A 14,356-nucleotide genomic window follows, 5' to 3' on the forward strand; every position below is an offset into this window, starting at 1 on the left:
CGCGACTCGCCCTGCGTCATCGGGGAGGACCACGCCTCCGAGGGGGGGCCTCCAACCGCCCTCGCGCTCAAGGAGCGTCGCCAGGAGGGCGGGGCAAGCCGCCGGAAGTCAGGCCTGGCTCGGCGTCACGCGGGCGGAAGTGCGCGCGGGGCGGTAGAGAGAGCGAGAGAGCATCCCTCGCCGTGGCAGTCTACCTGCCTCCCCTCCCCCCACCCCTACCGAAAAATAATATCAATGAAGAGCCGAGGCCTCTGTAGAAACTGCCAAAGGGTCTACGTCTCTTTATTTACAGTCGAAAACGCTGCCATGTACACGTCTGCCAATATTAAAACAAAATTGGGGGAGGGAGGGGCCTGGCCCAGCCTCTTTCCCCCCCCATCTACCCGGCCTCAGAAGAGCCGGAGGGGCCAACATAGGGTGGTGAGGGGGAACCAAAGAAATCCCCCCCTCCTCTCCATTGGTTTAAGCTTTCCCTCCCTTTTAAGACGGGTGGGCTTCAACTCCCATAATTCCCCAGCCAGGCACACCGGCTGGGGAATTCTGGGAGTTGAAGTCCACCCATCATCAAAGGGCCAGGTTTGAAGAAACCCCCCCTGGCTTAAACCAAGGCAGCTCTTCCAACTTTCCTTCTTAAAAGGGAGGGAAAGTTTGAAGACCCCCCTTAGTTTAAGTGCCTCAATACAAATGGGGACCAAGGCAAACCGCTCCCCTCTTCGAAGCACAACCGAAGAAATCGGGGTCCGGGCGTCACCCTCTCCGCCTCTCGGACCCCGGGAGGAAATGAAACAAGATTCGGATGAGTCCAAACTCAGGAGCACAAACTTGTGTTCAAAACATTCCCAACAGGGAAACCGACCGACTGATCCAGCCGGGGAAAGAAAACAGGAAACAGGAAAAGAAGGGAAAACAAAAAAAAAAAAAAAAAAAAACCACAACCCTTTTTGTCTTCTATTTACAGAGGAGAAGTTGGCGTAGGACAAGGAGGGAAGGAAAAGGGTCCAAAAGAAACCAAGAGGCTTCTCCCCAAATGTGGACGCCGGGCCTTCCCGATCGAGCCCACAAGCAGATGGGGAGTGGGGGGGAGGCTAAGGCCAGGAGGGCCTGCTGAAACCTAGCCGGGGTCTGCCGATTTTAATAAGCGCCGGAGTTGTTGCCGGCGCTGCCGCCGACCCAGCGCCTCGTCTTCGGGGCCCGACACTCAAAGGGGACCCCGATCCAGAGCAGGCCCCTCTCTCTCTCTCTCTCTGCTTCGTCCGGTCTGTTTTTTCCCTCTGTGGGATGAGCCGCGGCCCCCTCCTGTGCTAGGGCTCCCCACCTCCCCGGGACGCCAGCGGGGCCGTTGCGCCGAGTGCCGTGGGGGGCTGAGGGCCCAGCAGCGCCTGCTTCCGCGAGCTTTCTTTGCATTTCTGGCAGAAGAAAATGTCGGGCACGTTTGTCTTCTTGATCTTCGCGCAGGAGAGGTGGATCCAGGTGCCGCATTGATTGCATTCGATCATGGGCCGCCCGGCGAAGGGCTTCTGGCAGTAGCACGTGATGAGGTCCCACGAATCGTCGCCTGGAAGAGCAGACGCAAAACAGCGCCTTGAGCAAACAGCAGGGACACATCTGAGAAAATTCACTTTCTGGCATCGAGCCACCCTTTGTTCGAAATGATACGTTCGCTGCGTGAGCGAGGGGTTGGACTAGACCACCTCTGGGCTTCCCCGACAGGAATAAAAACCCGATATATATATAAAAAAAAAGTAACGGTGAATAACTCCCCCACCCCCTCCACGCTTGGCTAGTCGTCCTCAACTTAACAAGACTTTATGCAGTGTCCGCTCAAAGTTACAGTGACACCGGGGAAAAAAAATGGCTCCGGATTTTCACACTTACAACATCCCCGTGGCCACGTGATCAGAATTCGGACGCTTGGCAACTGACTCACATTTACGACGGTCGCAGCGTCCCGGGGTCACGTGATCCCCTCTTGCAACCTTCTGACGAGCAAAGATGAGCATAGATATCACTTAACAGCCAGGTCACTAATTTAACAACTACAGCCTTCCCTCCTCCTTCCGAGGTCGGTAAAAGGAGGACCCAGCTTGTCGGGGAGTCAAATAACGCCGAGTCAATTGAACCGCTTAGATGGGGCTGCAAAGCGGCATATAAGTCTAAGTCAGGGGTAGGCAACCTTGGCTCTATTATGACTCATGGACTTCAACTCCCAGAATTCCTGAGCCAGCATAGCTGACTCAGGAATTCTGGGACTTGAAGTCCATGAGTCATAAAAGAGCCAAGGTTGCCTAACCCTGGTCTAAGTGTTATGGTTGTAGTGATTTCCTTAACCACCGTGGCAGGAACGTTTGCAAAATCGGGCAAAATTCAGTTAACTGTCTTGCTTAGTAACAGATATGTGGGTGGTCATAGACTGAGGACTACCTGCACGCCTGAAAATTTATCTGTGGGAGATAAAATTGTCTCGCTTTTGGCTCTTAAAATTTTAAGAGTCAAAGAAAACGTATACCGAAGGTGCAAAAGAGGCAGCGGCGGACGATGGGCCAGTGTTCCAGCCGTGTTGAACCCCGTGTTCCTTTCTGAGAGTTCAAAAAAAGTACACAACAACCCACTGACGCAATTCTGAGTATTGGGAAAACCTCTAGGGTTGTGAGATACACAGGTGCTAAAGTATTGACGGCCCCTCGTCGATTCGAAATCTCCCACCAGTCTGACAATAGGTGCAGGGAAAGTTGCTGTAAAGAGTTGTTGGATGCTCTGAAGTACATAAATTTACCAAAAACAGCTAAAGAAAAAGCTGCCGGGATCTTAGAAGAGGTAAGTAAGGTAGAGGTGGGGAAATACGGCCCCTTTAAGACCGGGTGGACTTACAACTCCCAGAATCCCTGGGACTAGAACTCACCGTCTCCCGGTGACTGGCTCAAAGTCACATTAGCTGGCTTTTGTGCCTCAGGAGGGACTAGAACTCACCGTCTCCCGGTGATGGACCCAAAGTCACCCATCCTGCTTACATTGCCGAGACGGGACTAGAACTCCCGGCCCCTCAAGTTTCCAACCAGGTACCCAAGCCACTGAACTCAAAAATGATCGAAAGGCGAGCGTCAGAGGCGTCAGGACACGGGCACCGGATATGCAGCCCCCTGCCCAAGTCCCGATAGGCTCCCCCTGACCCCCCTGGGAGGCGGGGGGGAGGGGGGGTGTCTCGTCTCACCTGATTCCACCATGATGTCCTCGTCCATGACCCTGATCTCTCCGTCGCTGGAGCTGCCTTCGTCCCCATCCTGGCTGGTCTCCGTGCTGATGCCCTCCTTCCCTTCCGTGTCCTCCAGCTTAATGGGAAACGGGGTGGCCAGCCGCTCCGGCGGCGCCTGGACCGAGACCCGTGCCGCGGCCGCCCCCTCCTCCCCGCCCGGCCGCAGAGGGGCCGCCCCGTCCCCCACCTCCTCCTCCTCCTCCTCTTCCTCCTCCTCTTCTGAGTCCGTCTCGCTGACGGAGGTTTTGTGCTGCTTCTCGGCCCGTTTCAACTTCCGCTTCCTGCTCTTTTTGATCCGGGAGCGCTTCTCGCCCACTGCGTCGCTCCGGCTGCGCTTGGTGGCCCCGCCGGTTTCCAAGGCGGCCTTCCGGCTCCGCTTGTCCTTCTTCTTGTCGGCGGGGGCTTTGGGGCCGGCCAGCGGGAGCGGCTGCTTCCCCACCGGATCCAGGTCGAAAAGCGAGTCCTTGAGCTTCATTTTCTCCAGCAAGGAGCTGTCGGATTTCAGCCGGCGGAAAGCCGATTTCTTTTTCGAGGACTTGGCCTTCTTGACAAAGGTCTCGATGGTGTGCAGGTCCGACTGCGTGGACTCCCAGCCGTCGCTGTCCACCACGCTCTCCGGGCGGAGCGGGGAGTTGGACCCGGAGGCCGTCCAGTCGTTCTCCTGCCAGGAAGAGTGGGCAGATTAGCCCTAAACGCCCCGGATGAACCGACATCCAGATTCCGGGAAAGAAAATACCTGACCTGACGCAAACATTAGCAGGTTTCAATGCCACCCGCCGGTACGGAGTGTCCTCGGTTTACAAAAAGCTCATTTAGTGACAATTTGAAGTTACTACACACTGGGGGGGGGAAGAGAAGGGACTTATGACCGTTTTGCACACTGCGGCATCAAGCCTCAAACATTTGGCGACCGACTCCCATTTATGACCGGTTGGGGAGCCACCGGATTCCCTTTTCCGACTTTCCCCCACTGGGGAAGCCAGATCCGCTTTACAGCCAAGCTGTTTACTTAACAATTCCTGTGATTCCGTTAATAACCAGGTCGTAAAATGGAGCAAAGCTCCCTTAGCCACGGTCTCACATGTCAACAGGTCAGAAATGTTGGGCTTAATTTTAGCAGTAAAGCTGACGACGGCCAGGAGGAAAAGCAGATTTTTCTCCAGCTAACGAATGTGGCGCTTCATGGGATGAGCAGCCTAGATTTGAATACTTCAAACTTGGGTCTTCAAACATGGCCCTTTGATGACTTGTGGACTTCAGCTCCCAGAATCCCTCAGCCAGTGAGAGGGAACTATGACCCTTTGATGACTTGTGGACTTCAACTCCCAGAATTCCAGCTGAGAGTGTGGAAATCCACATGCTGGCTGGGGAATTCTGTGAGTTGAAGTCTACATGTCTTAAAGCAACCAAGGGTAAGACAGTCTGCCTTAGGACTTCTGTAGCTGTTCACAGAAAACCTAGTCCAGGGGGGTCTTCAAACTTGGCCCTTTGATGACTTGTGGACTTCAACTCCCAGAATTCCTCAGCCAGCCTGAGGGAACTGTGACCCTTTGATGACTTGTGGACTTCAACTCCCAGAATTCCTCAGCCAGCCTGAGGGAACTGTGACCCTTTCATGACTTGGGGACTTCAACTCCCAGAATTCCTCAGCCAGCCTGAGGGAACTGTGACCCTTTCATGACTTGTGGACTTCAACTCCCAGAATTCCTCAGCCAGGCACGCTGGCTGAGGAATTCTGGAGTTGAAGTCCACAAGTCATCAAAGGGCCAAGTTTGAAGACCCCTGGCATACAGGGACCCCTGGATTCCATTCTCGGGGAGCCCACGTCTTTCAAAACGCAACCTGGTAGCTTACGCATGACTTCTTGAATTCCTCCTACCTTACAGACGTGATTACATACTTCCATCATGCGCACGCCATAACATCATAGGCTCCTTTCATCCATGTGCTCCATGCCGCACACTTTGTAAATCATTAAAGCCCCAATCACCATCTTGGAGGTCTTGATCTCTAAATTTGTTCTCTGAAGCCCCTGAACCCACATTTTGTGCCCACCCCCTCCCCACCCCACGGTACACCCTGCCCTATGGCTGTCCCTGTCTGGCCTTCGTGGATTGCTTTTAGTTTGAGGGAGACCTCCCCCCCCACCCCACAAGTGTATGTTATATGAGCTTGTAGTTTGGTTTGGCCCTCCCCTCCTCCACAATAGCGGCTGTTTCTCCTGTGGCTCCTTCCGCCGCCATGTCCATGAGCAACCCCAGATTTTGCTGGCTTTCCCTTTAGCTTCTCTTGCCCCCCCCAACGGGTCTCACCCTGCACCCCAACAGCTGGAAAACTGCGACAGGCGCAAGGGAGAACTGACGGACGCAGAAGCGGTGAGCTTTGCAAATATGACCTTAACTAATCAATCAATCAGACTAGAGATGGAAGGGGACCTTGGGAGGCTATCTAGTCCAACCCCCTCCCCACCCACCCACCCCCGTTTGAGCAGTGGGTTCTGTACCATTTCAGACAAAGGTCTTAAAAAACCTCCAGGGATGGAGCCCCCACAACTTCTGGCGGCAAGCTGTCCCACTCATTAATTGCGTCCCGTATTTCGTTGGTGCTCATTTTAGCATCGCTTTCTAAAATCCACATATGGTTTCCTATGAACAATTACGGGGGGAGGGGGGAGAGGCTCCTTTTTGTGGAGTTGGGTTGGCGGGGTGCCCTGCGGCCCAAGAACAAATCACTCCCGTTCATACCACGTGTTTTTACCCAGGTCAAAACAAACACTGCCATAACACGCATTAAACTGGGATAAGGGGGTTTGTGGGGGCTAGGAAACATTTGCCTCGCGTAACCAGGATACACAGTTGGTGGGAAAGGGCAAGTCTCTGATCTCCCTTTTAGCCTAACGAACAAGAGGCACCCAAAACAGCTGCCCAGCCCCGTTGGGAGTTACAATAAACCAGGGCTCTACAAAGATGGCTACTTTTAAGACCTATGGACTTCAACTCCCAGAATCCCCCAGCCACTGGAAGGCCACCTGTCTTAAAATTGGCCAAGTTTGGAGACACACACACACACAGCGAGAGACACACAAACACACCCTGGAGTAAAGCAATGTCAATTTTGATAACATCTGGATTTCAGTGCTTTCAAAACCAGTAAACCACGGCCTAAACAACTTCCCACCTTGCCAGGATTTATGGGAAGCTCCATTTTGCCCGCTCCCGTGAGCTTTTAACTCCTCCACGTATAACTGGGATTAAAACAACCAGCAGAAGCAAGCAAGGAGTTGCTCGCCATCTGCTCCTTGGAGACGCAGGGGGTTAAGCCACCTTCCGGGAAACAGCCCAGTTTAGCAACATCCAAGGTTGCGGGGGTGGGTGGGGGCGGGGAAGGATTCCGGAGTGCCACTAATCCGAATCCAGGGTCAGCTCAACAGCCAGGAAAGCCAGCTGGAGCGCACAAGCCGGGCTCCAGGGGGGGAGGGCAGAACTACACTTCCCAACATGCACCGCGCCAAGCCTTTGCCGCACGACAAGCCGAGACATGTCCCGGCCCGCCTTGGCAAAAAAAAAAAAAAAAAAAGGAGCCGCCTACACTTCCCAGCATGCACCGCCCGGCGATGTCGGGCCGAAATGGCCTCCGAGGCATCTGGGAGTTGCAGTTTCTGCCGGAGCTTTCAAAAGCTCCAGGCTGGGGAGGGTGGAAAAAAGGCAGCCGGGGAAGGCGAGAAGGGGCAGCGGGGCTTCCAATGCAACAAGGGGGGCGCGGGGAGGGGGGAGCTCGGGACGCCCCCCCCAAAAGCGCCCCCCCACCCTACCTGTCCTCCCTCGCCCCCTCCCCCTAGAAAGCGGCCATACAGGAGGGTCTTCCTATTGTTAAGCTGGCTTGGTGCGGGAAAAGCGATTTAGGGGAAGGGGCGACCCCCGAGACCCCTCCCCCCCACTCACCTCTTTGGAGGAGGGGATGTAGCCGGCGTAAGTCAGGACGAAGCTGCAGAATTTGTTGAAGTCCTCGATGGTGCGTTGCCGCTTCTCCGGAGGCTGGTAAGATTTTTTTTATTTTTTTCCGGGGACGGGGGGGGGGAAAGAGCGGACGTTAAATGGAGCCTGGCAGGCAGGAGGAGGTGCTTCCTCCCCCCCCCACCACCCCCGCCCCCTTCCAGGGAGTCTCGGCGGGAGGGAAGACCCCTTTTGCTCCTTTACAGCACCCCCCCCACATGGGGTTCTAAAGGCAGGGAGGGGGGGTCTGAGCACCCCTGAGAGCCCCCTCCCCATCTGCTCCTTCCATGCCCCCCACATGGGGTTGTTAAAGGCTGGGAGGGGGGTCTCAACACCCCTGGCAGCCCCTTCCCCCCCCCCCCACATGGGGTTCTAAAGGCTGGGAGGGGGGTCAGAACACCCCTGAGAGCCCCCTCCCCCGTTTGCTCCTTTCCAGCCCCCCCCTGTAAGTTCTCAAGGCTGGGAGTGGGGGGGGGGAGAGCTGGCTGGCGCTTCCCATCCGGAGCACATGCGGCAATGTTGCAACCAGCCCCGGGTTTGAACGGCGGCGGGGAGGGAGGGGGGAGAAAGCCCCCTCCCCAGCACGCCGAGAGCGGAAGAGCCCCGCCGCGCCCCCCCCCCACGACCTCCTCCCTCCCCCCGCGGAAGGGAGCCCCCCTTGAAACTTTTGCCCGCCTCTCTTCCCTTCCCTCCCTCCCTCCCCCCCCCCGCCCCGGTTGCTCTCCTTACCTGCGTCTCGGCTTTGAGGCTGGGAGGGGGATCTGGAGGGGGGAGAGAGAAGGAGGAGAGGGGGGGTTGTTTAGTGCGGGGGGGGGTCGAGGAAAGGCCACCCCCACCCCGCCCCAGGCAGAGAGGGAAGGAGGGAGGGAGGGAAGGAGCCGCACAAAGCGGGAGGCGACGCGGCCGCGGAAAGAAGAGACCCCCCCCTCACCAATTACCGGGGAAGCCATCCGGCAGCCCCCCACCCACTCCCAGCATTGCCCCCCCGTCCCCCCCCGTGGGGAGTGCAGCCTCCCCCCCTCCCTACTCCTCTCTGCGGCGGGGGGGCCTCGCAGGAGACCCTCCCCCGGTTGAAAGAGGAGGGGCCCCCCACCCCGCCCTCCAGGAGACCCCCACCCCGGCTGGGAAGCGGGTCTCCGGCCCCCAACTTTCCCCCCACCCCCACCCCCGACTTCCTCCTCGGCCGGCCCGACTAGCCCCCCCCCCGCGCCTCGCGGGGCCCCATACCGGAGGGGGGGCGCGCTCCGAGCCCCCTCCCCCCAGACCTCCCTCCAGCCCCCCCTCCTCCCCTCCCTCCCCCCCCCCCCCAGTCTGGCTGGCCTCTCCCTACCTTCGGGGCTCGGCTCCGCCATGGCCGGCCCCTGCCCAGCCGGCCGCCCTGCCTGCCCGCCCCGGGACTCGCAAAGCCGCCGCCGCCGCCGCTCTCGCCGCCTCGCCCGGTGCCGCCGCCGCCCTCCTCCTCCTCCTCCTCCTCCTCCTCGCCGCTCCCCCTCCCTCCCGCAAGCTCGGAGAGGCCGCCCCTCCCCTCGCTCATGCCCCGCCGCGGAGCATCTCGGGAGGTGGAGTCTCGCCAGCCGCAACGGGGTCCCGCCGGCAGGGCGGCCCGGCACTACGGCTCCCGGCGGGCCGCGCGCGCCGCGCCTGCGCGCTTCCCTCCCCTCTCTCTCTCTCGACCTGGCCGCCCGGCTGGAGGGAGCGAGGCATGCCGGGTAGCGTAGTCTTCGGCTTTCCTCCGGGAAGGAATGGAGACGGCGACGGAGGGTCTTGGGGGGGTGAAGTTCCCCTCGCCCGTCCGCGGGGCCGGGAGGGAGAGCGGAGCCAAGCGACGGGCGGGCTTTCTTGATGCGCCCGTGAACCTTCTGTACGAGTTGGCCCCGCTGGGGGAGGCAGAGATGCCTTTCGGGACACGCGTCTCGTGTGAATGCAGCCAGAGCCGTCCGCTTTTGCAGCAGTTTCTCCAATACCTACAGGGCTCACCTCCTTATGGGCAAACTACCGCGTTCGGCCTTGGTCTTTGCCAAGGTGGCTTGTTGTGGGCAGAACCTGAACAGCTGGGGAGGGGGGGCAGAAGGGGAAGAGACCCAACTATGTCTCCAGCCTACACGGATATCGAAAACGGGGCCCAAGCTTGCTAAAGGGCAGTTTAGGTTTCATTGACCTGGCAACTCCCAGAGTTCCCCATTCAAGCATGGGTTTTTTTCTCTCCTACCCCCTAGAGCGGGAGAGATTGCAGAGGAAGGGATGAGAAGAGAGTAAGCAGGAAGAGTTGAAAGTCCACAAGTCTTAAAAAAAGTGGCCATACTGGGCGGCCCCTGACCCACAGCAATGCAAGTCCGGAGGGTCCCTTAGCTGCCAATCAAACCAGCATTGCTTTGGGGGGCTCTCCTTCCGCACAAAAAGCCACCCCCCTCACCCCGACTTCCCTTCGACGCTGGCTGGCTTTCTTTGCTAAATCTTAGCAGAAGGGAGCGCGACGCTTATCCGAGGTAGCTTGGGAGGAAACCTGGTTGTGTCAACTCACACGTTTTATTAAATGCTGCCGCTCGCATAAAGGTGTGACCCTGATTTCTGGAAGGATCCGGTGGGTTGGTTATTCCTTGGCAGGATCGCATTTGACCCACCACCACATTCCCTCTAGGGCTGGGACAGAATATGGGGCTGGGGGGGGCAGGGGAGGGGAGGAAAATCCCGAGAGTCACAATGGTTCTTCCCCCTGCCTTGGCCAGTTAATTTGACTCCGCTGGCCCAGATTTTTTTTTGCAATGTCCCAGATGTGTGTATTAAAAACCCGACAATAAAAAAAAAGTCTCTAGAGTCCATGATGTTCTTCTTATATACTTTTTTTAATTAGCATTCGTTCCCACCCCGCCCCCCCAAAAAAACCCTCTGGTTACAGAAATCTACCAGGCGACGCACATCCCTGATGAAAGCAAACTTGGGGGGTGCCGTGGCAAGGGAAATTGGAAAAAATGAAAAGGGGTGGTGGTGAGGTTGGTGGGCGGGGTGGGGGGGTTGTTGCTTTGGAGGGAGAAATTGGAGATCTCCTCCCTTTTCAACAGAAAAGAAAGAAGGGAAGACAGCACGGAAGGTGGGGGGAAAGGAGGGAATAGTCACGGAAAGGTATTTAATTTTAGCCACAACCACCTCAAAAAGAAAACCCAGAGCAATGCCAAAGGAGGGAGGGGCGAGTTAAAAAGAAGAAGAGAGAATTGAAAGATTCACAGCCAGAAATTAAAGGGGGTGGGGTGGGGAGGGGAGAGAAAGAGAACCCTCCATTTTCCTGGAGCAAAAAAACAAAAACAAAACAAAAATGAAACTTTTGTTTTTTTAAACATAAAGTCAACAACAAGTAACAACAGAAAGTGCAGGTCCCTTCGGGGCAGGTGCCCCTTGGCAGCAGCCGGTGGGTGGGCTCAGGGGGTCTCACATGGTGCCGTAGACGCTCTCATCGCTGTAGGCAATATAAAGGAAAAAGTCTTCCTCGTGATGTTCCTGGGGGGGGAAAGGGGAGGGGGGAAAGAGATGCTGTTAGATCAAAGCACTTTGGGGGAGGGGAATCCCAGATAAACCCACCCAACCAGTTCAAGCTTTATCGCCTTGACTATAAATTGATTGTAAAATTTACATTCTGCCTTTTCTTTAGCAAGGCAAAGACGCCCCAAACAACCGTCTGTATGACTAAGCCAGGCTGAGGGATGGTCTGAAGTCCCTCTCTCTCTCACACACACACACACAACACAAACACACCTGCCTCCTTAATCTCAGTCTCAAAGTCTACAACTCCCCTTAACCCTTCTCCTGGCCCAGCCTCGGGACTTTTTTATTTTCTTGGAAAATGGATTGGGAAACTCTAGGCTGCTAACAGGCGAAAGCCACCGAACAAAACAGTGAAATTATCACAAACAAGAGGAATCGTTTATTGCTTTTCGTTATTATTATTTTTTTAACTTCCTACCTGCACGCTTTATTATTGTTGTTGTTTTGAGAGTACACTGAGCTTTTCTGTACCAGAAATAAAATTCCTTGTGTGTGTGTCGAACCACACTTGGCCAAATGAATAAAAAGCGCAGTTTTTAAGCAGCGACACGGAAAGATCGACGGGAATTTGAGCCAATTTGAGACGCCTGGCCTCATCCGAAGGTTTTAATTTGCCCAGTATATATACATATATATTATTCTACTGTTTTTAGCTCGGGCTCTTATTTAATTCTTTTTTAATTTTTGTATTCTGTATTTTTTATGTGCCCTGTTCACCGCCCTGAGTCCTTCGGGAGAAGGGTGGTATACAAATATAATAAATGAAATGAAATGAAATATACATACACATGCACATATATATATATACACACAAACATACATATTTGGCGTTTGTACACCTTTTGCCAACTATTCCCGACCTACATTGTTTACTGTGGTTGACGGTAAACAATTTATCGTTTCAGAGAGGCTGGTATTTTTTTTCCCCTGATTTTTTTTTTCTTTTTTGGTCTCCCTTTTCTTAGGAGGAGGAAAGAAAGAGAGAGAGGGCGGGGTGGGGAACACACCTGGTAGAGCTGCCCCATGGTGGCACTGGTGGGGGGGATGACGTTGTTGACGAAGAAGAAAAGGGCGTCCTCGGCCCGCAGGTGGATTCTTTTCCGGATGAGGAAGTAAAACTGGCCCACTGAGGAAAGGGCACCAAGAGGAGAGCCAGTCACCCGGGAAGGAAGCACTTATGTAAAGGAGGATGGGGGTGGGTGGGTGGGAACACCCTTAGAAGGGGAGGGGTGGGTAGCCCCAATTTTGGCCTCCGAGGGGGGGGGCTCTTCGACACCCCCCCGCCGTCAATGAGCCCTCCCCTCCCCCCCCGCACACCTGTCCGGATCTCACCTGTGAGGTCGGAGGGCACCAGGTACTTCTTCTTGTCCAGGTCCCCTATTCGGCCTTGGGGGCTTTTTCCACGATGACCTGCCGGAGAAAAGAGAGGCGGACGCTAAAGGAGGCATTGGGGGGGAGGGGGAGAGAAGAAAAGAGGCAGCCCCGTCCGGGAAAGTCCGGACGCCGCCTTTAAAAAAAAGACAAGAAAAGAAAAGAGGAGCCTCGGGGGAGAAACTCACCGGGACCCTGTCCGGGTACTTCTTGCGGATCTTCTCCCCTCGGAGCGGCGCTTCTCGAAGGGGTGCTCCTCCTTGTAGACGAACTTCATGGCGGCGGCGGCGGGCGGAGGAGGCGACGCGGCGGACCGAGGAAAGGGCCGCTGCACCTAAGCAGCGCGCATGCGCGGGACCGACGTGGCGCAGCGATCCCAAGACGGGGAAAGTAGCGCCGCGCGATGCGGCCGGGCCTAACAACGCCACAGCGGGCGCCGCCGGCCTTGCTCGCTCGCCAGGGAGCCGCCAGGGAGCTCGGCGGGGCGGCCGGGTCGGATTCCACCCAGGGAAAAGCCGGATTTCAGCAAAACGCCCCCCCCCGCTAAACTAGGCCCCGCCCCCCTCGGACGCGTGACGTCAGCGGGGGCCGCGCGTCGCTTGCGTGGCCGCGCGATACCAAAACAAAGTAGTGCGGGGAGCCGTCGCGGCGGAAACGGGGCTGAAAAAGTCGCAGTAGGGGAGGGGGGCTCGAAGGAAAAAAGAAAGAGGCGGGGATGTGAAAAGAGCGGCCCCCACCAGACAAAAGAGCCCCCACTCGCTGCTTCAAAGCCGGCATCGTTGTTGGGGGGTGAAACCGCGGAAGGACACAGCGGAAAGGAAGGGCGGTGCAGCGTCCCGTCATGTGACTGACGTCAACAGATAAGAATGGTCACGTGGGCCCCGCCCACGGCTCGCCCAACCAGGCGCGGGTCACGTGGGGGCGGCCGCCCCGGGCTGGATGCCAAGGCGGACCACAAAGCCCTTCCTTCGGCTGCTCGGTTGGGGATGGGCATTGTAGTCCGCAGCGGCACCGGGGATGGCACTCGGGGAGTCCAAGACACGGGCAGCTCGGCCCCCAACCCCACCGCCGTGAACCACAATTTGGGATTCAAACTGGCCCCTTGATGACTTGTGGACTTCAGCTCCCAGAATTCCTTAGCCAGCCTTACCTGGCTGAGGAATTCTGGGAGCTGAAGTCCAGGTGTCATCAAAGGGCCAAGCTTGAATAAAGTCTGGTTCACATCAAGGATCTGCAGACAAGCCGCCCCATTCGGGGATAGGAGGAATACAGGTAGTCCTCAGCTTATGACCACAACGGTGCCCAACATTCCCGTTGCTAAGTGACACATCGGTTAAGGGAGCTTTGCCCCGTTTTGCGACCGGCCTCGCCACCGTTGTGAAGGGAATCGTCAGTAACCCTACTGCTAAACTTGTAAGCCGCCCTGAGTCTTCGGAGAAGGGCGGGATATAAATGGAATTAAAATAAAAAAATAAAAATAAAATTTGCTGGTCAAAGGGTCACAAAAGGTGATCACACGACACCCCCATCCGGGACATTGCGGCCATCACAAATACGAGTCAAGTTATCCAGCGCCTGAATTTTGATCGTGTGACCACGATCAATCAATCAATCAATAAATCTCGTCAGTGGGGAGAATGGCGCCAAGCCCCTTCCTTTCAGCGCCATCGTGACTTCGAACGCTCCCTAAACAAGCCCTTGTAAATCGAGGACCGCCTGGACCAGATGGGAAAAGCCGCTGCTGTGCCCGCCGGACAGCCTGCCCTGCCCACGCTACGCCAACTCCCTTCCGGGCGAGAAGAACAAGCCACGAGTCGCTTTCGGTGTTTTGGTTTTTTTTTTCTTTTTCTTTACCACCTCAGTTCAAGCCTATAATGTCTCCTCCTTCGCACCCTCTGCCCACCCCGGAAGTCTGAGAAATAAAAACCGAGCTGGGGGGGGGGGGAGGCATGGGGGGGCGCCCTCCGACAGGCCGATTCGAGCGGAAGGGCCCACCTGCTTCCACCAGAAGGGGAAGGACGGGGGAGGGCGGAAGGACCCTCGGAAAGAAAGCCGGACTCGGCAGTCATCGGAAAGGTCCTTCTTGGATGAAGCAGCCCCCCCCCACACACTTTATCCAACGATTTCGCTGATGGGGGGGGGGAAGAGAAACAAAACCACATGAAAGAAAAGCCGGGGAAAGAGGCGAGGCGCTCTTCCCACTGGG

General features: G+C 56.4%; 2 protein-coding genes across 2 annotated transcripts; both read right to left on the reverse strand.

Annotated features, from left to right (window-relative positions):
- Positions 1–252: 252 nt before the first annotated feature.
- PHF23 (PHD finger protein 23) lies at positions 253–8,701 on the reverse strand. Its single transcript, XM_083380336.1, has 5 exons — positions 8,573–8,701; positions 7,972–8,003; positions 7,192–7,284; positions 3,209–3,911; positions 253–1,555 (listed from the first exon to the last, which is right to left on the reverse strand). The coding sequence occupies exons 1-5, from the start codon at positions 8,592–8,594 to the stop codon at positions 1,302–1,304; spliced, it is 1,104 nt and encodes a 367-aa protein (XP_083236462.1). The 5' UTR covers positions 8,595–8,701; the 3' UTR covers positions 253–1,301.
- Positions 8,702–10,064: 1,363 nt separating this feature from the next.
- Positions 10,065–12,689, reverse strand: GABARAP (GABA type A receptor-associated protein). Its single transcript, XM_083380334.1, is given in 6 exon segments — positions 10,065–10,734; positions 11,787–11,905; positions 12,112–12,165; positions 12,168–12,189; positions 12,339–12,382; positions 12,385–12,689. Coding segments are annotated over 6 exon segments (351 nt in total). The 5' UTR covers positions 12,428–12,689; the 3' UTR covers positions 10,065–10,665.
- Positions 12,690–14,356: the final 1,667 nt, after the last annotated feature.

Source organism: Vipera ursinii (genome assembly GCF_947247035.1).
Source record: "Vipera ursinii genome assembly, contig: scaffold_128, whole genome shotgun sequence".
NCBI classification, from domain to species: Eukaryota; Metazoa; Chordata; class Lepidosauria; order Squamata; family Viperidae; genus Vipera; species Vipera ursinii.

Coding starts and splice junctions, on each gene's coding strand:
- PHF23 (XM_083380336.1), bottom strand. CDS start 8,594: ATGGCGGAGCCGAGCCCCGAAG. Junction 8,004..8,572: donor GGCGGAGCCGAGCCCCGAAG/GTAGGGAGAGGC, acceptor TCCCCCCTCCAG/ATCCCCCTCCCAGCCTCAAA. Junction 1,556..3,208: donor GGACATCATGGTGGAATCAG/GTGAGACGAGAC, acceptor CTGCTCTTCCAG/GCGACGATTCGTGGGACCTC.